General features: G+C 49.3%; 2 protein-coding genes across 3 annotated transcripts in view; one reads left to right on the top strand and one right to left on the bottom strand.

Moving 5' to 3' along the window:
* Positions 1-2,129: 2,129 nt before the first annotated feature.
* On the top strand, positions 2,130-17,378 carry ATP1B1 (ATPase Na+/K+ transporting subunit beta 1). Its single transcript, XM_065637899.1, has 6 exons — positions 2,130-2,465; positions 5,157-5,285; positions 12,256-12,411; positions 13,191-13,375; positions 15,231-15,311; positions 15,960-17,378. Exons 1-6 carry the CDS (start codon positions 2,366-2,368, stop codon positions 16,224-16,226), a joined length of 918 nt encoding a protein of 305 aa, XP_065493971.1. The 5' UTR covers positions 2,130-2,365; the 3' UTR covers positions 16,227-17,378.
* The window catches only part of NME7 (NME/NM23 family member 7), a 96,865-nt gene continuing 93,176 nt past the window's right edge, over positions 17,210-20,898 (bottom strand). For both annotated transcript variants that reach the window (XM_065637886.1, XM_065637879.1), the window contains one exon: positions 17,210-17,455. In XM_065637886.1, coding sequence (XP_065493958.1) covers positions 17,423-17,455 — 33 coding nt within the window. In that variant the 3' untranslated portion in view covers positions 17,210-17,422. The remainder of the gene's footprint in view (positions 17,456-20,898) is intronic.

Below are 20,898 nucleotides of genomic sequence, written 5' to 3'. Positions count from 1 at the left end.
CTGGGAGTTAAAAATGGGTGTTTTTTCCTCCAGCAGTGCTCGTCTACTTATTGGCTTGATTGTAATCACAGCCGCCTTAACTTGTAACTGATACTGTCCTCCCTGCAGCCTAGATGATGTTCACTTGGGTATCAGATACTGCTGTCTGTGTTTGCTTTGGTTATCACCCACCATCAGCAGGTCTCTTTAAAAGACCAGCTCTGACCAGACACTGAGAAGAAAAGAAAGATGCCACTTATCCTCTTTCCTCTAGCTGATCAGCCCTTTTTGATCACATAAATGCCATGGAGAGCTGATTCTCCTGACCTGGCATGAAAATCCATGTGGCACACCTGTCTCCCTTTGATCATGCATAACATGTAGTGGAGCGTTCAGCAAACCGGGCACTCCCAATTAAACACACAACAGCCTTGTAAGGCACACAACCTCCTGCCTGATACCTGTCCTCCTTCTAGCCTACAAGCCTGCGCAGCTTTGAGAAGTATGGCCGTATGCCTACAGCTAAGGAAGCCATACTCAGTCACTGCCATGAGCGGTGGCATGACCTTGAGGGTATCTGGCCCATGTGGGCCCCGTGCAGCTCCAGTGGGCTAACGCTGATAGCCTAAAAATGCTGGTCTCTCAATTGGCTGCTTCAGGGGCTGGTTCTGGGTTCTGGATCACTTGTAGAAGAGAGACACATTACAACTTGTCCCTTGACTGCTAACTTAATGCCTTAGAGAGGACAGAAGATGATGGAGGCCAGACTGCTTCTCCTTGGGGTCCGAGAAGAGCATGCTGAGGCTGGTTGGTTGGGTGGTCCTCAGTTTCAGGCTAGGTCATTCTTGCAGGTAACTTCCCAGAAGAACATGTACCTGCTAGGAGGTACCAGGAAAGGCCCGGCTTGTATGCATTTGTCCTAATTCCCAGACTGAACAGAAATAGGAGGATGGAATTAAAGTTGGAAGAACGTGTCAGTAGCTTAAGGGCAAGAAGACGCGTGGAATACAATGTTGCATTGTAATAGGAAATTCAGAGTTACTCTACATATGCTTTGGAAACATGGAGGTAAGGATCATGTGTAACTGTAACTGTCCTGTAGCAATACCATGGGATCAAAGCAGATTAAAACAATAGTTTTAATGGTGGGTAAAATGCCTTTTTTAAAATTTTATTTTATTTTCTGTTTTCCTGCAAGATACAAGTGGATGATTGATGCGGCCGGGGGCAGCAGGCCGAGTTCCCAGGTTGAGATGCCGTGGCCCCTTGCGTCCTGCCCTCCCCCCGCTCCTCCCTGGCAGGACACCACGTAACCCCGCGCTCCCCCGTGTCCCGGGCAGGGCGACGCGGGACCCTGCGGAGCACCGCGGGACAGGGGCTGTGCGGGCTGGGGGAACGGGGTTGCGGGGGAGCCGCAGGCCTGTCGCAAGGGGGAGGAGGGCGGGCTGGGCAGGGCGCGCTGTTTGCAGTAAATATTCCGCAGCCGTGTTACGCGTGAGCCAGCCGGAGCGGGGCGGGCGGGCCGGCGCGGGGCAGCAGGAGGACGAGGAAGAGGGGGAGGAAAAGGGGGAGGGAGAGGAGGGGAGGCCGGCGATGCTGAGCGCCCGGCCGCTCGGTCTCGGCTGCTGCGGCGCTGCCGGGGGGCGGCCCGGCCCCTGCAGGACCCGCCGGGAGCGGGGCGGGGCTCACGCACGTGCGCGGGCCCGCGCGTGCAGGTGTGCAGGCGCGTGCCTGGGCGGGTTGCCCGCGCACCTGCAGGCGCGGGCCCGCGCACACATGCGCAGGCAGGCGGGCATGCAGCCAGGGACGGGCAGGGGCGCACGCCCACGCCCGCACACCCCCGCACGTGCTCGCCCGCCGCAGCCCGGCCCGGCCCGGCCCGGCCCGGCCGCGGGGCAGAGCTCAGGTGCGCGGCCGGGCAGCCCGGACCGACCGGTGCTCCTGCCGCCGGCGCCGCAGCCCCCCCGCCTCACTCCCGCCATGCCGCTCCTGCCGCCGGCGCGCCTCCACCGGGCCCCGCCCGCCGGGGGCCCCGCCCCCTGAGCCCTCTGCCTGCTCCCATTGGCGGAGGCGGCGGCGGGGCGGAGCCGGCGGTGTATATGAAGGGGCGCGGCAGGCGGGGAGCGCGGCTTTTCTGTGCCCCGTGCGCTCCGCTCGCTCCACGACCCGCCCTCCCCGCGGCCGCCCGCGCCCCCGGTCGCTCTTCCCCCCCTTCCCCTGTCACCCCCCCCGCCCCGGGCCAGCGCCGCCGGCCGCCCCGCAGCGCGGGCGGACCCAGACGTTCCCGGTGCCGCGGGGCGCGGAGCCCAGCCGGGGCCTGCCCGCGCCTCCCGCCCAGGGCTAGACCTCTTCCCGCCGCCGCCGCTCTCCCGCCCGCCCGCTCGCCATGGCCCGAGGGAAGGCCAAGGACGGCGACGGCAACTGGAAGAAATTCATCTGGAACTCGGAGAAGAAGGAGCTGCTGGGCCGCACCGGGGGCAGCTGGTGTGAGTGCCGGGCCGGGGGCGGCGGGACCGGGTCGGGGAGCGGCGACGATGCGGCGGGCACTGCGGCGCCCCGCCTCCGCCGGCTGCGGCGGGGCTGCGGCCCCCGGCGGGGACGGCCCGGGGCGGGGAGGGGGGGCTGCGGCCGGGGCCGGCGGGACGCGTCCAGTCCCGGCTGGGTGGGGGCGAGGGGCCCCTCTTTCGCCAGCTCCGGTGCCCTGTGGGGCCCCGCGGCGGGTCGGGGGGCGCTACCCGCGTGGGTGTGACTTCAGGTGGGGACGGGGGCGAGGCGGGGTCGGTCCCCGGCCACGGGATGGAGCCCGCGGCGGCCCGACCTTGGCGAGGGCGCCTCGTCCTTGGGTCTCCTTCCCCGGCGGCTGGCCCGGCCCGGGGAGCATCGCCGTCGGGGGAGCCTGCCTCCCTAGCCGTCATCTGCCTTGGACTTCAGGGTGGCTTTGCTTTTTTTTTTTTTTCCTCCTTTTCTTTGGATAAAGGAAACTGAGCTAATTTTATCTTGTCCAGAGAGAACAATTGACTTTTAATGCCTCTGCAAGAAGGAAATGGCTGTATGCGCATTCGTGATTAAATGCTCATGATGTATTTATTAGGTGCTGTATAAATAGCACTTAGACTAAGAGGCTTTTAACATTTTCTTTACGCAAATAGATAGTCTTCCAGTTGCTGCCAACCACAGCTGTTGTGCCACCCTGGTGATGCTGAATTCGGCTCCTGTTGTAATGGATCAGCTGGAGGTGCCACATCCGGAGCTGCCAGCTTTAGCTCTGGCAGGCGGGCGGACTAGAGCAGGCTTCTGCTGTATCTCTACGTGAGCAGAATTGGGCTGTGGGTGCGCATGGATAGGTGTTTTCTGCTCCCAAGGCACCAGGCAACTGCGCAGTGCTTCAAATGCGGAGGCTGAACCAGGTCCTTCTCCCAGAGTGCCTGTACCTATCCACCTAGGACTGATTTCCATTTGTGGAGTCGATATGCAGGCTGATGATCCAATTCCTCTGTTATAAACCTACCTGTTGCAGGAAGCTTTCTTGTTCAACCCTGTTGTGCTCGATCGCTAGACCTGCTGTGTAATTTCTGAGACCTAGGAGTGGTTTTGACCTTTCAGGTGTCTTTGGCATTAAGAGCATCCTGGCTGGGAACCTGATTAAATAAGCTACCTCCCAGCGTTTGCCTTTTGATGTTACAAAACTCAAAGGCGTTATGCTGCAGACAACAGCATTAGTGTTTGGTTTGTTACAACAGCACCTCCTATGACTGTGCTCTGGAAAAAATTTCCACACGTCCCTGACGTCACAGCCATTTGCTTTACGCTGCCTGGATACCAAAGAGTGCTTTTAACTCCTGGAGCACCATGCTACTGCAGCTCTGCTCACCAGCCCTGACTGCCTCCCCTGCACGTGAGGAAGATGAGAGAAATGGAGTGCCTTTCTGACAGCGTCCCTCAGCCTCTGTGTCGTTGGCTGTCCTTCCTGCTCACCTGTCTTTCATAGACTTGAAAAGACGACAACCAGAACCGCCTGCTTTCACTGGGAGGCTCTTCCACTGATGCAGCTTTTCTTACGATGGGGCTGGGGAGGGAGGAGGAATACTTCCACCTACTGCTTCCTCCCCTTCCCTTGTAGCTCATCACTTCAAGTCCTTCAAGTAAACCACCTCCTTTTCCTTTGCAATTAGATGAGGGCAGTCCGAGATCAAGCAGGCTGTCTTTCAAGTATTCTCTGGCGTCTGCGCTGTCCTGCTTGTTCCTGCAGCCTGATTAGCATATAGTTTCTTGGCATGGGCAAGCTTATCCTTCCCGTAGGCAGCCTGGTGATGCCTAGTACAGCATGTTACTGTGCAGTTAATCAGTTGAGATAATCCTTGTAAACTGGTAACTGATACCCAGAGTCTGAGCCATGCTGTGTCTCCAGGCTCATCTCCACAGCATCCCCCCCCACACACCCCGATTATTCCAGGCATCTCCCTTTAGACCAAAACTGAATTTGGTCTTTCATTATGATATAATTCAATTTTTAATTGGTATGAGAAGTGCTAGAGCACCTTTGTAGACATATGAGGCTGGCAAACTTTGCAGTACTGTGACATGTCTGAGTACTTCCTTACATTTGAGATTGAGTGTTGGAGCTAATTTGGGCCCAAATTCCACTCCTGTTGTTTTTAATGGAGGTGATAGCCTGAATTACTTGCTTGTAAACCTGAATGTAGCATTTACTGTCGACTGTCCTGGTAATAGCTTTGAGAGCCAGAGCTTTGTGAATGGGTGTCCTTGAGAGCACACCCATAGTATGACTTCTTGCGCTTGGCTGCTTGCTTTGCTGAAAGTTTCTCACCTGTGATTGTGTGTGATGGTAGTGTTGGGTCAGCCAAGGGATCCTTTAAAATATGGAATAAAGTGGCTCAATCTTCATGTTTTACAATCCCAAATCCTGATTCGTGGATTTCTGGGTTTTCAGGGGCTCATGCTTCCAGTTCCCCAAACAACTGGGGTGATTCGTATTTTCTGTTTGCATCCGGGTGTGATCTGACTGTTCAATGCGTGCCTCTGCAACAGGGCTTCCCACCTGAATTCAGTGTGCTGGGCTCTTCCTTGCAAGTGGCAAAGGCTGGAGATTTTGTCCTGAAATGTATCTGCCTTGAGGGCTTGATTTGATTCCTCTTTCTGTTTGTTTTCTCTTGCAGTTAAGATCCTCCTCTTCTATGTCATATTCTACGGTTGCCTGGCAGGTATATTCATTGGGACCATCCAAGTGATGTTGCTCACTGTCAGTGAATTTGAGCCCAAATACCAGGATCGAGTGGCACCTCCAGGTAACTAAGCAGGAGGCCCCTGTTTGACTCGGTGAAAGCTGTTCTGGGGAGGCGGGTTGGTTACTCACCTCAAGAAGGAGGATGAAATAAGCCTGTTGTTGCTGCAACACATATTTGTAGGGGGTGGGTATGTTCTCAGCCTTCTGTGTTAACCATACTGGGGCTTGAATGCAATCCTCCTAGAATTAAAGGTTGCATCGCATGAAGTATGCCTCCTGTCTGAGAGGAGGTTGAACCTGGATTGCTGCTTTTCTCTTCCCTTAAACTGAAGCAATGGGGTGAAGCCAAGAGGCTTCACTTGGAGATGAGCTGTATGAAGAAGCCAGGTTCAGTTTTTGTTTCTTTGTAGCCCCTGTGTTCCCATGGGTAAGTGAAGGGACAAAGCTAACGTTTTGGCTCTGTGAAATCAGGGTGCATAAGGAGAAAGGAGACTGTACCAATTCTAGGTGTGTTTACTGAGTTTTATTAGCTGGCACTGAACTCCACTGTGTGATCTAGAGGAGATGGTAGCATTTACTAATTGAACATGTCGTGGGAGGCTGAAGGTGGGTCTTAGAGTTGCTGATGCATGACCTGTCCTTACTAGACAAAATAAATCTCCGCTCAACATTAAAATGATCTCTTGAGCAGTGTCTGTGGCCAGCCCGCCCTGGGCAGGGGCAAAGGGAGTCGGGAGCCCTTGCCGCAGGTTCCCCGCGCTGCCCGTCCGGGCTCTGCGGCTCTGCCTGACTGCGGCTGCAGCCAGCGGCGGCTTGGAGCGTGGCGGGGGAGCTGCGCAACTGCTGCTTTCCCACATTGTAAATGACCTTGAGGCTGCTTGGCACCGGGGCTGGTAACGATCTGTCTCTCCAGTTGCTCAGTAAAACAGTTCAGAAGCTTTTAATAACAGTGGTATTTAAGTGACAATTGTGAGGCTGATGGCTTGTAGCTGCAGAAGCTGGCTCTGGTGTCACACAGTGTCTTACAGCCCCACTGTCTGCAGTGCTCTGCTGTGATTATTCCCTGCTCTAACAACACAGGGAACATTACCATCACCAAATGGTGTTATATCTCAGCAAAGAATCATTTTTTTCAGATAATTGCTTTTCCACCAGCACTTTTTAAAGATGGAGCAGAGACTGGAAGTGCTGTATTAGTGTATGGCACTTCCTAATGTACTGGCATGGCTGGGGTAAATGCTGTCCTAAGCACTGAAAGTGGCTGTTTCCATCTCTGCAATGGGCTCTGACATTTGCAGGAAAGACTACACTGTCACTGATACTGCCCAGAGCTGTTAGGTGCATCTGAAAAGCCAACATGGCTAATGGTGGAGTAGTTATTTTAATAATGTGTTTTTCCCCGGCTGAAGCCCAGTGGTCTCACCAGACGTGAAATAATTAGCGCAGAAGCCCATGGAGCTTGGGTCACATCCAGATAAACCTGCTGTTTAGCCTGATGTCACATAATTACTCATTCTAGGTAAACTGTTCACTTTCAGTCTAATAGCAGTTTGCAATTCTAATTTCAAAGCAACTCTGTGGTAAAATTTCTGTGTAATATTTCAGCCTGCAGAGGAGTTTTATTCATCTTGTAACTGTATACTGCACCAGTTTTTCTGGGGCTTTTTTTTTTTTAAACCAAAAAAGGGAACTGGATTTTGAGATGCTCTTGTAGCGTGTACTACAGAAATCAAAATGGAGGAAGAAAGAAAGAAAAGGTCATCAGGGATCTTTGTAATGGGCTTTCAGGACATGTACTGAAATCAAGGGGAACAAAATCCAGCTCGTCAAATCTATGACGGTAGGCAGCCCAATAAACAAGCGTTTTGAATCAAGGAGTTATTTACCAGTTAACAGCACAGGGTCCTTTGCAAGGCGCCATGTGACAGATCTTCCTACAGATGCGGACAAGCCAGGGGGAAGGCACGATGGAGGCTTTTAATGTTGAGTCAGTTCCTCGTCCTGTAGCACAGCAGCCGTTAGACCACAGTGAGTCAAAAATAGCCTTTTAATGTGGGCTTTCGCAGAGACTGATGCTGTGGAGAGTTGCTGCGTTGCTGTGTTTGGGAGGTCGGCGATCCCTGTGTTCCCCTGCTGTGTAGGGCTCTCCTCAGCGCTGCAGCCACAACTGTGCCGCTGGCAGCGAACACACGTGTGGCCACGTTCGCTCCTGCGCTCGATGAGCATCTAACCCAAATTTTCTGTGATCTGGGACCCCTGCAGTCTATGAACTACACAGAACAGGGTTTTACGCATTTCAAATTCCTGCTTCTTGTGGGAAGATTTGTAAGCCAAGTAAGTGTATTGGCGGCTTGATAGACCCCTGGATTTTCTAGGAAGCTAGAAAACCTGGTTTTGTTCTTGTTACAGTGGTCTGCTCTTCTTGGGTGAATCACTGCTATGTTGGCCCAAAATGGCTGAGAAAAGGGAAGCTACACTTCCCTTCAGGGTTTGCAGGAGAAAAATGCTGTAGGGGCTGCTATACTATCACTCTTGTTCTGAAATACAACAGATTTCATAACAGCAGCAGAACCTGCAGAATGTTTTATTGAGTTATTGACATGGGTATAACACTGAAAGCCATAAAGTGCTATTTTTGTAGCCAAGTGTCATTACTATGCTAATTGGTTTCTGCATTGAACACCACAGGAATGTTATACAGGGCTTCAGGGCAAGCTGAGTTTTGTACCTTTCCCTGCTACTTCTTTCGTCCTCTTTTCGTCTTGGGGTGGGGGAAGGGACAGCTCTGTTCACCTTCTCTTCTGGCCTCACCGTTGCGACAGCCCCAGCTCCATGTGGGACTCTGCTTTAAGCACAGGACTTGCCCTGCTAATCAGGAAGGATGAGGATATTGACTCTTAAACGCAGTGTACTCAGTGGTTTTGTGTGTGGTTTTTTTTTTTTTAAAAAAAAAAAAATACTCTGTTCTTCTCCCCCGCTTCCCCACCCCAATATAAATTGGGCTGTGTATCCTGCCATCTTGTGGTGTGCATCCTGTGGAACACGGCGTCCCGTCGCTGCGGCTGGCTCAGGGCTGTGAGATGGACCTGGCTGCTGCCGGAGGCTCTTTTTAGGTGGCAGCTGGAAGGAAGAATCTCTGCTCAAGCCAGGGGATTTCGGGTGTCCCTGGTTGAAGTGCTGCCGGGACACCATGTGCCTGGGTGGTAAGCGTGTCATGGAAAATGCCACTCTGTGTGTTCCACACTGGGCTCATTTAGCTTGGATGGTGGCAGGAAAGCCCCAAGGAGTGTCTGCCACCTCCTGTGAAGTTGCGCTTTTTCTGCTTTGGTCTCTTGTTCTCTCAGCCACCTACATTTGGAAAAAAATCTCTGAATCTCAAGCTCCAGGGATGCAACTGCCAAGCAGGTTTTGCTGCATTTGTAGAAAACTTGCACCTACTTTTTGCACTTCGGGGATGAGGTAGAGGGTGACTGGAAGCCTGGAAGGACATGGCTTGGTATGGAGGCTTCTAAAGTCTATCTGCATTAACTGAGTGGGGGGGTTGGTAAATAGAAATGGTGTAGAGATCACTCAGTTGGTCATCCCAGGAGTGTTCAAACTCATTCAGGACCAAGATTATGCGGTACTTGCAAATGAGCATTGCATGATGAAGCAACAGTGGTTACTATGGACTTACACAACCATTCCTAATAACAAGCCTGACTTCCTACTTCTAGTTTCTTGTTCACCCTCAGGACACTTCTTCCTGAAGTCTTGCTCCTGCAGCTTAGAATGCTACAGCCTCCATGGAAAATCTGGTTTTAAATGAAGTTGAATAAATGTGATCTTAATCTGCAATGGTGTTTTGGAAGTGGAACTGTAGCTGGAAAAAAAATATCAGTGACTTGACATGCTTTTTTGTTTTAGGTATCTCGGTACATTCCAGAGTTGAAAGCCAACAGAAGGTGGTGTCTGGTACCAAGTCAAGGCGTCACTCATAATTTATGTGGACAGTGTCAGTCAAATGAAGACAGGAATCAGATTTCCTAGCAATGCACTCAAAGAGCCAATTGCAGAAATTGTCAAAAGTAGCTTGTCAGTATTTTCATAGCAATAAGTTACTTGATTCTTCCATGCGTGAAGAACAGCATCACCACACACACCACCATGGTGCATCACTGTCGTAGTAGCATGAGATGCAGAACTCTGGCTCACAGAGCATAGTCTGAAGATGAGGAGAGGGTTGTTTATAGACTCCTGGCTATGAAAGCACGTGAGGCATCATTTGTTTTCCCCAATAGGGCTTGGTCATGAATGTGCACGAAGCCCCCAAGAGGCTTATTCATCCCTGTACTTTATTTGAGCCACATGCTTCCCTGGGTGTCTAGCAACCCATGGTAGGTAGCACTGGAATGGCTCAGCTTTGTGATTTCCACCCCCCACCCTGCCTTGTTGCCCCTACTTGCTTCAGTTCCCCTGATGGGGAAAAACCAAGATTGCTTAAGAACAGTTCAGTGATAGTGCTGCTCTGCTAACAGTACCGAAGCCTTTATTTTGGCCATGGCACATACAGATGGAAAACAAGGAAATGATAGATCTGTGCTTAGGGCTCTGTGTTCAGCCAGTTGCAGGCATGTGAGAATGGAGGTTGAGGTGGAAGCCAGTAATTTTTTAATTGGGGTAAAGCTATTTTCGTAACAAGCCTTTCGTCTTCATAAAGATTTGCTTTGTCACTTTGAAGTGGGAAGACTGATCTCTACTTTGGTGTTGTCCTGAACAAAGCAAGCACCTGCCCTACCAAAGCCCAGTCTAGTTCATCCAAGTACCTGTAAATGTCCAAAGTGTGGCTGAAAACAGCCCAGCTGTGGCCACAGGCTGAGTCTACCTGGCAGGAACAGTTGTTCTCTTGTGCTGGTGGCTGGAGTATGGAGGTGCGGCTCAGGCTTTGGTGCTGCTCCGCAAAGATTTGCAAGGCAGGGATGCTTTGGGTGGGAGTCTGTTCTTCCTGCCAAGTTCCTTGTCTCACAGGCAGAGGGTTGGCTTTGGGCTGTAGGCGTCAGAGACCAGGGCCTCCTAACCAGACAACAGAGCTAATCTGCTAGGTGGCTCTTATACCCCACAGGGTGGGTATTCCTGACCTTCCCTTCACCTTTGCCATGGGTGCGTTTGTGCGTTACCTTGAACAAGACAAAATGCAGAGGTGGAGGGTTCCTTGGCTGTAGAGGTCTTGAGAAAAACTATATATAGCTCATCAAGCCTGTCCAAGATTGCTTGAATTTTATATTTATACACTTGAATGACATACCTGTAACTTGAACTCTGGAAAAGGCAGACCCAGGAGAGGAACCAAGGCTGCAGTGCCGGATAGCCACTGCGAGTGACTCTGAGCCTCTGGCTTCCCAGCTGCGTGGTAACATGAGGAGGGTTCCGCAGGATTGAAGTCCCTTACTAAAATTGAACCCAGCTTATTTATTTTATATTTATAGCTGTGAAGCAAGAATGCAAGCAATTGCTTGAAAAGGGGTTGAGAGCCACTGACTTTGACGGGTAGGACCTAATTCTGCTAGTGGAGTAGTAAGTTGCTTCTAAACTTGTAACATTCAACCTGGTCACTTTGTACCAGAGGGAGTTTTGAGTGGTTAAGGCTGCTTCCTGGAATAAAACTTGAAACCCTGAGCTACTCACTGGGTGTCTCGCTGTCTTTGGCTACTAGGAGCTGTGTTTAGGGGAACAAAGCTAATCTTTGTCCTAGGTTACAAATTCCAACTCTGTGGGTAGCGGGTGGGGGAGTGGTGAGCTGGCCTGAGGAGGGACTAAGCAGAAGCACTCAAGTGGCTTTGGAAAAATTGCTGGAGTCACAAGCTCCTGTGGGCAGGGGCCAGCCAGCTAAGCTGCCTGAGTTCTGCACCAGGGGAACTTGCTGGCAACAGGCCTGCTCTGAAAGCTGTCAAAGGAAATGCTGCTCCCCTGCTCATTTTTCTTGTTCTTGTTAAAATGAAGATGACAAACTGAATGGAAGTCAAGACCTTAATAATTACAGTGGCCACCATAAAAACAGCATGAGCTCTAGCTCCCATTACTTAAGTTTAAAGTGTTAGCCATGCATCAATGCCTTCAATTAAAATGTGACCTAGACATCACACAGGAGCAACCATTTCCAAGTCCCATAATGAAAAGCAAAGGGGCTGGCACTTTTCATCACCTGTGGGTGTTAGTTGTATCTAGTCCCTTCTCCTCTCCATGCGTTCTTTTTCTGTTCATCCTCCTAAAGTCGAAAGTGGAGCTAGTTACGCAGCACAGAATCTGGGACAGTCTTTTAAGTGTCTCTCCTACTTACCTGCCCAGTGATGAGCTTCTGATTAAAGAGCTGAGGTGGCTTTTTCTGCAATCAGAAATACCTGTGTACGGAGTGATGAAAAGACCAGAGAAAGCGATCAGGCTGATGAGTTTGAGTGAGAAAGTCTCTCCTGCCCTGCATCCTACATTTGAGACCACACAAAGGCAATGTGGATTGCAACCAGCAGAGACCGTACCCAACATGGGAAACTTCTTATCTTTTCTTGCAAGGGTTCATGAGTGGGCAGCTCTGATTTTTATCCTAAACACATAGCGAGTTTTGCAGACTTTCAAGTCAGCTTATTAGGCATGCCTACATAAGAGTAGGCTTCGGCAGGGCTTTATTGTGTGTAGTTGGTCTCACATGCAGACAGCGTCCCTTCTGTCTTTGGGGAGGAGGCAGAAGTGGGCAGGGGACCTGTGGGTGGTTGTTTTTCTTGAGGAAAACCTTGACTTCTAGCCTCGTTTCTGGATTCTGTGATTTTTATCTGCTTGGTGATGCAAACATCATGACAAATATTCCAGACTGTTGTTGGAAAGAGGGGATGAGAATCTGTTAGAGCTGCCCCTCTAGTGAGCTAAGGCTGTTTTGTGCTGAAGTCTGAAAACTAGAGATTATTAGAATGAGTTATGTTCTTGGTGTGCATTGCATTGCCCGGAGGCTGTGCGGCTCTGAGGTGCACTTAATGTTTTCTTCCTGGTTTTGCTTTTCTTAGGACTGACTCAAGTCCCCCAGGTACAAAAGACAGAAATTTCCTTTACTGCCTCCGATCCCAAAAGTTTTGACCCGTATGTGAAGAACCTTGAGAAGTTCTTAAAGGACTACAGTGCTGATCAGCAAGCCGAAAGCATCATATTTCAGGACTGTGGGGGTAAGTCTGGATTGTTTCCTGCAGCTGAGGGCTCTGACCAGCGCCTCCGCGTCAGGCCCGTCAGAAGTCGAGGGTGAGCAGTGGTTGGGTGGTCTCTGTCTTCAGCTCTTCCTTTCCTTGTACCCAGCGGCACGTTGGTGAACTGTCAGGCTCTGGTTTCAGTCATATGGCTGCTTGTTAAATGATTAGTTTGGACAGACCAGACTTGGCCAGGGATGTAGCTAGAAGCTTATTGTAGCAGTTATATGGTGGGGAACTTCCAGATTTCACTTGGAGAAAGTTGCAGGTGGCACTTAAAAGCATGTGGTGCTGATATTATCTTCTCTGACAGCCATGGGGTTTTTGCTGATGACTTTGCTATAGCTGGTGTCAGTCTTTTGGATGCAATGCAGCAAAACATCTGGGAGCTATTAATCTTTAATAGATGACATGTAATAATGCGATTGAGACTATCAGCTCATAATATGTGCATGTAAAATGTGAGGGGAACCCCCTTGTAAAATCTGCCAAAAAAAAAAATCTCTGAAACAGTGGATTGCAAATGTGTTTGTTCTCTTGTAGTCTGCAAGAATCCTCAGTTAAAAACTAAAACCCCCACAAACTTGCTGGTCTGGGACCAGCCCAGGCGTGGGGGTGGCTGGGTGCAGGGCTGTTGTGTCACTTACCTGTTTGGATGAGGGAGAAATCCTAACTGTACAGAGAAGCACAAGTGTTGCTGTTCCTGACAAGCAAGAGGTCACGTTGCACGCTTTTGTCTTTTCATTCCCCTGCCATGACAGAGATACCTACCGATTACAAAGAGAGAGGACCATATAGTGAGACCGAAGGCCAGAAGAAGGTCTGCAAATTCAAACGTGAATGGCTGGAAAACTGTTCTGGAATAAATGATCCTACTTTTGGGTACAAGGATGGCAAACCATGCATCCTCGTCAAGCTCAACAGAATTATCGGCTTCAAACCTAAGGCAAGTATCTCTTCCCTTTCTAGCAGAAGCTACTGATGAGGAGGAGGAGTTGGCTGCAGGTTTGCTGTGCCAGTTTTTCTGTCTCTGGAGAGAGAGATCAGTATTAAACCCCTTCTGCAGAGGAGAAATTGTGAGATGATTTGAGTAACTGGCTTTAACAATACTTTTCATTAAAAAGCAATGAAAACCGTACACTGCAAGATGGTAACACTAGCAAATGAACCTCACTGTGCAAACTCCTGGTTGTTTATCTGGTAATTTCTGTGCCTGCTAACTGAATTGCTGTAAAAGGGTATTTTCTTCAAATGATAAAACCCATTAAAGTTCCTGTATGCTTCCACAGGACCACCCCAGACTGACTCTATCTCTCGTATGATCAGTACATTGTGTCATGCCCCGATCCACTCAGCTCTTTCCTCAGGCAGGGTAGAGTTGCCTGCCTTGCTAGAAGCACTTAATTAAATGAAGTCCTGGCTAATGTTCACTATCAGACTGATACATAGTCTGTAAAGCCTAAGCTACATCTGAGAGTCAGGCACAGCTCTTACTGCAAGAGGAGTGAGGAGATCTCTAGGTTATTTAATGCAGTTTCCCAGATGCTGTAGGATGTCTCTGTCACCCGCTTGCTCTGTACTGCATCTAAAGGCATGTTTGCAGTAATGCTGAAGGATGTTAACCTGGACAGGAAAAGCTTTTACTTCTGTGTTTTTCCTCCAACGCATTTAGATGTCAAAAAATTCCGTAAGAATTCACTGGCAGAGCACATGTTACTGAACAAGGTGGTGTGCAAAACCTGCCACTCCATCTTCTGGATGGAAAACAGTGCAAATGGTGGCTAAGCTGTCTTTGTCACCATCTGTCAGTGAAGTCAAGGACAGGGAATTGTGCTATCTAGCTAACGTGTTTTGAGGAACATCCTTCGTCAAAGGGAGCCTGCCCTGTGCTAAAAGAAATGAGTTGAATTTTGGCTCGCCTGATGCAGGGTGGAAACAGTGGGTGTGTTTTAGCAGGAACGTGCTGTGCTTGGTGTGCAGTGGTTGTGGAATGACAGAAGATGTGCATGACTGGGGAAGAGAAGGGTTTGGTGTGTTCCTCTTCACTGCAGAGCTCTGGACCGCATTAGGCAGCAAGGTCTAGTCAAGGAATGACCTTACCTGTTTCATTTAGAAATGGCATGTTTATCCAAGGCAACACTTGTTTCCTTCATTTCATGCTCCTGCAGAGAACCCTACAGTTCTTGTGCTGGGCAAGGTGTGTGTGAAGCAGGTCTGAGATTTGCAAGGTTGTGAAGCAAAATTACCGCACTTGTTAGGAGACCAGAGAGCAGCATCAGAGCTGGCACTCCTGCCTTTCCCTGGCATACTCGGGGCCTTTGTCCTTCCCTGTAGGCTGTGTCGAAGTTCAGCAAGGTCAGGGTGCGGCTGCTGCTCTTTGTTGTTCTTATGCATTTCTACCTGGCAGGCAGGTGGCAAATCCTCCAGCAGCACGTCTCTTCCTGCCACTGTTGGGGCTTTGCACAAACCAGCCCCCTGCTAGCAGTGCTCTGCCCTGAAACGCTCTCCCCAGTGACACCACGATGTGCAAAACAGCCTGATCTGCTTTGCCTTGGTATCCACAGCAGTAAAGCTGTAATAAACGGATAACAGCTCTGCTTGGGTTAAGTTCCCCAGCTTCTAGTTGTGTTATGCTGCATGTCTGTCCCAAGAACCGCTACCAAGAGCTGTTGCCTCTGACACTGAGCTAGAAGGGGTTCTGGTGAATGGCACATGTGTGGTACCACTCAGCTTTGCTGCTGCAAAGGTGCTGCAGAGAAACATCTGGTGTGTAACATGCACTTGTTTTGGGTTTCTTTCAGGCTCCGGTAAATGAGAGCCTCCCTGCAGAGGTTATGGCAAAATACAACCCGTATCTCATTCCTGTGCACTGCACTGCCAAGGTAAGTTGAAATGCACTGGAGCAGAGCGGGGAAGCTGCAGGGACAGGCTGTCCAGGGCTTTGTTCAAGTGTAGTGACCCCTCTTTGCAGATGGGCGGAGTAGTTTTTAGTTGGGACATGTCCCCCTTCAGGAGTTTCTCAAAACCTCATTGGTGACAAATGATGGCGCTGCCCTTGCAGAGAGGGGTAAAAGCAGGGCTGGACATCAAAGGGTACCCTGAAAAGTAGCTGTTTTGCTTCCAAGTGCTGTACTGGAGCTCTTAGCAGGGATGGCTGAAAAAAGGACTCTAGGGAGGAGGTGATTTACTTGGTGTTGCAAAGCAGCTGGGACACAACAAACCTTTATTTTTTTCAGCCCAAGATAGTGCATTGGAGTGGCAGGAAGCTGTGGTGGCTTCCAAACGCTTAAAGTGGTTGAGGTTTTAAAGAAAGAAAAGCCCTTGACTTGACATGTGCTGGTTAGGCAGCACTTACGTGTCTGTCCCTTCCACCACCGGGACTGTCTTCGTGCTGTCAAGTCGAGGATCAGTGATGACCCAAGACAGGTTATGGTCTCGGTGAAAAAAAGATGCTGCTGGGGAAAAGGGCTGCAAAAGGTCGAGTTTGTGTGATTGTCATCGTTTTGTTCTTCATTTTCCCGCCTCTCTAGAGAGAGGAAGATGCAGACAAAATAGGCACAGTGGAGTACTACGGGATGGGCGGCTTCCCTGGCTTTGCCCTGCAATACTACCCCTACTACGGGAAGCTCCTGCAGCCGCGGTACCTGCAGCCGCTGGTGGCCGTGCAGTTCACCAACCTGACCTACGACATGGAGGTGCGTGTGGAGTGCAGGGCCTATGGGCAGAACATCCAGTACAGCGACAAAGACCGCTTCCAGGGACGCTTTGATATTAAATTTGACATAAAAAGCAGCTGATTGTAAGCACAACTCTTTCCCCCCCTGCCCCTCCTCCTCCTAGCCATTTAAAAAGGTTAAAAAAAGAAAAAAAAAAAAGAACAAAAAAGAAAACCTACTAGTCTTGAACAAACTGTCATACGTATGGGACCTACACGTAATCTATATGCTTTACACTAGCTTTCTGCATTTACTAGGTTAGAATGTAAACAAAGTGTAGCAATAGTGACAAATATTTATTCTACTGTAAATGACAAAAGAAAACAAAATTGAGCCTTGGGACATGCCCATTTTTACTGTAAATTATAATTCCATAACTGACTTGTAGTAAGCAGTGTTTCTGGCCCCTAAGTATTGCTGCCTTGTGTATTTTATTTAGTGTACAGTACTATCGGTGCATACTCTGGTCATTTTTCAAGCCATGTATTGTATCTGTTTTCTACTACTTGTGAGCAAAGACTTTTGCTGTCTGAGGTGTAAATACTCAATGGGACTAGAACTGGCATGATACTTCTCATTATTTTGTTCCTTTTCAAAGAAAGGCCCACCTGTGAGATTATATTTAACAGCACTCCATATGGCTTCTGACTTTTCTGTGGTGTTAGGGTATTTTATTCGGAGGGGTGGGAACAGAAACTAACTTAAGTTCAACAGAATAGATGATTGTGTACTGTGCTTTGTAGCGAATGCTGTCTCTCTCTCTCTCTCTCTTTTTCTCCGCCTTTCCCTTCATCCTCCAGTATGTTGTATGAGAGACTGGGTCAGACTATCACTCTCCTCAGTGATAGGCATAATTCTTTGCTTTGTATATTTTCTTTTTTTTTCTTTTTTTTTTTCCTGCTGGAGGCATCGCACAGTGCGGTGCTAATGTCTTTATTGAATGTTTTAACCATTTTCATGGTGGAAGAATTTTATATTTATGCAGTTGTACAATTTTATTTTTTCTGCAAGAAAGTGTAATGTATGAAATAAACCAAAGTCACATGTTTGAAAAAAAATCTTTATTTTAAACTTTATAAAAGCAATGCAGTACCCCATAGAATGGTGTTAAATGTTGTCTAAAGTGCAAAACTCTATGTTCTAACATGTAATAATAGCCAGGAGTACAGTGCTCTTGTTGATCTTGTATTTCAGTCAGGTTGAAACATTGGACAAATAAATGAATGAACACACTGATCTGTGTGCATGTCTTTTGCTTTGGGTGAGGATGGAGGCTGTTAGTTGTCAAGAATCTTGAAGAAGTACTGCACCTGTTTCAAACAGAAAACACACCTTTAGCATTTTCAGAGTGTCTCAGCTGAAGACAGCTGAAACAAATGTTGGGATCACCTTAAATTGCTGTTCCCACCTGTGAGCAAATGTACTGTGGATCAGCTCCAGAAGAGGGGGGTTTTGTGGTAATTGGTTTTTTCCTCCCTGAGCTACCTAACAGCTGTATTTGAGGCTGCTGTGGCACACTTGCCCCTGATCACACCAAAAGGTCTTCAGTGCATTTACCATCGCTGCACATTCTCCACCTCTGGAGGCACAGGCTGCACATTCCAGCACTAACTACAGGTTAAAAATGGTTTATCCTTAGTGTGGGGTGAAGCATCCCCCAGCGGTGTGTGCTGCAGGTCCAAGAGGGGAAGGTGGTTGCTGAAGTGGCACATGGGAGCGCAGTGTCATGGCAGTGACTGGTATGTTGCTGCTGGGCTGATAGCTCAGCACTGAGGACAAGAACAGGCCCTGCCTGGCAGGGATGCTCAGACATGACAACATGTGGCAGGCGGCTTCCTGCAGGAGTCAAGATTGCTTTACACCGCCTGGTGGAGATGAGCAGCGAGCATTGCTCTGTGTAAAGCGGCAAAATATGGCTCTCCTAGAGCAAGATGCTTGATAGAGCCTTCCTAATCAGAATGCACAACACTGGGCTGCTAAACGTGGTGCATCTGCTAGAAGGACAAGTGTAGTTACAGTAGGCTGTGGTGGGAGCACACGTGTGCGGCTGTTCCCAAGAAGCAGGAGCCAGCAGAAATCTCACCTTCAACTGTTTCATTTGCTGCTGGATGTTCCTGGTGAGGCAAGGGTTTGACAAAGATGCTGTGATTAAAGCACTAAAGTGCTCCCTGAAGGGAGCTCTGAACGCACAGGCGCTGCAGGAAAAGCTGAGCCGTGGTGGCTGCCAGCAACTGGTGGGTTTAGTGCTGCCACTACTCGTGGGGGAGGGAGGCTCCAAGTTTGATAGGATCAACTGCCCCTACAAGCCAATTCTCAGGTGTGCAGCCTGTAACTGTTTAAAAAAAAACCCACAAAAACAAAACAAACAAACATGACAGCCACCAAAACCCCCAAATTGCTTTCTTTTTAAAAGACACAAGTCACAGTTAAATAATTGTTCTCATATAGTAAATTAAAATGATAGAACAGTCCAAGAACACAGTGGTGACAAAGCTGATGGCTTATTCTAGGGATTGGGGCAAACACTGTAGAAAACTTAATAGTGCCTACATTGGCTTCAGCCAGCAACTGCCAAAAGGTGCATGCATAATGTACTTTTAGTAATGGCTTATCAAATAAAGCAAAAACATACCTTTACCACCCCCCTCATCATCACCTTCTAGTACCAAACCAGTGAAAGTGGGATGGCCAGCCCTGATCACTAATTAACCAGGCAGTAACAGCAGTAGCTCCCCCAGCTGCATGTCCTGCAGCCATCCAATACTTCCCCCAGATCCAACTAGTCACAGCCCTCACCACATCTCTTCCACCAAAGGGCTGCACCTTGCCCTTCCACTCCCTGCCTCTTCCCCCTGCCCACCCCTCCCCCCCCCCAAAAAAAAAAAAAAAGACCCCCCGCCATATGGCCGGACTTGCCACCACCCCCATTAGAAATGCTCCTGTGCTTTGTCAGCCCTAATAGCCCTATAGCATTAAAACGCTGCAGGTGGGAGGTTGAGGGGAGGGTGGGGAGGGGAATCCACCAACCAAACACACCAAAAACCACACAAACCCAACCTGCACCACACACCCAAGACCCAAAAACAAACACAAAAAAACCCCAAACACTGAGCCCCAAACCCCCACCACACAGGACAAGCTGGTGCAACCTTCTGGCCAGCCAGCTCGCACAATGGCACCCGAACTTTCAGTACACAACAGAATTGATACTAAAACTGGCTTTCACAAGATGCTGCTGGCACAGTCTTGGTGTAGTAATGGACCAGGCAAAAGCCCCGGGTGGGTAGGGTGGGGGGAGGCCAGAGAAAGGGGGGGAGTCGATGTGATATCAAACAAATTTAAAATTAGCATTGCTTTCAAGATTCGTTTTGGGGTGGTTTTTTTGTGTCTGTGCTGTATTGCCTGTGTAAAACCTACTCTCTTGAGGAAGGCATTGCTTTCCTTAGTGCCTAATCAAAGATTACAATATAAACTGCCAGTTTGGACATGTTGTTCTTTCTGCCAGACTGGCTCAACATAGTTAACTATAATTGTCGCCATTCAAGTGAATGTTTAATCTCCCTTCTTTTTGATCTAGGACACCTGCATTTCAGGGTTAGAGAGACACACAAAAATACTAATAAAATAAAAAAGCAGAAATGGAGACATACGAACATTTAGGGGCAAGAACCTTCAGGGCTGTGTTTGCATGAACACTTGCACTAAAACACACCAGCTACAAGTTTTACAGCTCCAAGCACGGGCACTTCTGGGTTTCTGGTTGCAGTTTGGCCCAAGGCATAAGGCGGCACGGGCCAGGCATGACCCTTAGCTTTGCCAAGGGCCAGGAAAAAGGCCCAGCGCAGTGGAGCCCACTCCCCTGCGGGTAACAGCTCTGGGTCCAGCCCCGGCCAGGGGCACCGAGACACCCGCTGCCACCAAAAGCCCCACACCCCTGAGATAGGGCAGGTTTAGCAGAGTGGCATCGACTCCGACCGCTGCCTGTCCTCCCCAGGGTTAGGGAATGAGCCATGGCTGCGGATGGTTACAGGGAAGATGGATGGAGACTCCCTTTTTACAGGAGTCACATGGAAAAGACAAGGGGCAATGGGTACAAGTTACTCCTGGGGAGATTTCGATTGGACACAAGAGGGAAATGTTCCACTGTGAGAACAATCAGCCATTGGAATAATCTCCCCGGGGAAGTGGTGGATTCCCAAACATCGAACACTTTTAAGATTCAGCTGGACAGGTTGCTGGGCCATCTTGTCTAGACCGTGCTTTTGCCAAGAAAGGTTGGACCAGATGATCTCTGTGGTTCCTTCCAACCTGGTGTTCTATGATTCTACAGGTGTGTGCTCTCCTTGCACAACTCCTGCTCACTTGTGCTATTTCAGTCCTTAAAAGCCCCTGATTTTGTGCAATCAATTCTCCCAGGCCAGGCTGAACAACCTCAGCTTACTTACAACCTACAGCAGAACTCTTCTTCCTCAATTAGCTTTTATTGGATTGCTGACAATCCACACAGACTGTACCGGGAACACTTGATTATCATAAAACCATTCTACGTATTGTATAACATGCAAAACCAGGTGCCAGGGTGTTCTCTTGGTATATAATTATCTTTATGTGGGTCAGCTGCCACCTATCTCCCAGTAAAACCAGTTAAGAGCTGGCAAGCTTGTGGTACACAGACAGGATTCTTCTCTCCAAGAACCTCACCCTCTGAAGCACAGCACTGCTGGACAAGAAACACCAGCCAGCAGGAAATCGG

Source organism: Caloenas nicobarica, chromosome 1 (genome assembly GCF_036013445.1).
Source record: "Caloenas nicobarica isolate bCalNic1 chromosome 1, bCalNic1.hap1, whole genome shotgun sequence".
Lineage (NCBI taxonomy): Eukaryota > Metazoa > Chordata > Aves > Columbiformes > Columbidae > Caloenas > Caloenas nicobarica.
Note: the sequence above shows the minus strand (reverse complement) of the source record. Positions and strands in the feature narration are given on the sequence as shown.

Bases quoted from the DNA above. Each gene is read 5' to 3' on its own strand.
- ATP1B1 (XM_065637899.1), top strand. From the start codon at position 2,366: ATGGCCCGAGGGAAGGCCAAGGACGGCGACGGCAACTGGAAGAAATTC. The intron at 12,412-13,190 runs GTAAGTCTGGAT...CTGCCATGACAG, and splicing joins CATATTTCAGGACTGTGGGG to AGATACCTACCGATTACAAA. The intron at 13,376-15,230 runs GCAAGTATCTCT...GGTTTCTTTCAG, and splicing joins TTATCGGCTTCAAACCTAAG to GCTCCGGTAAATGAGAGCCT.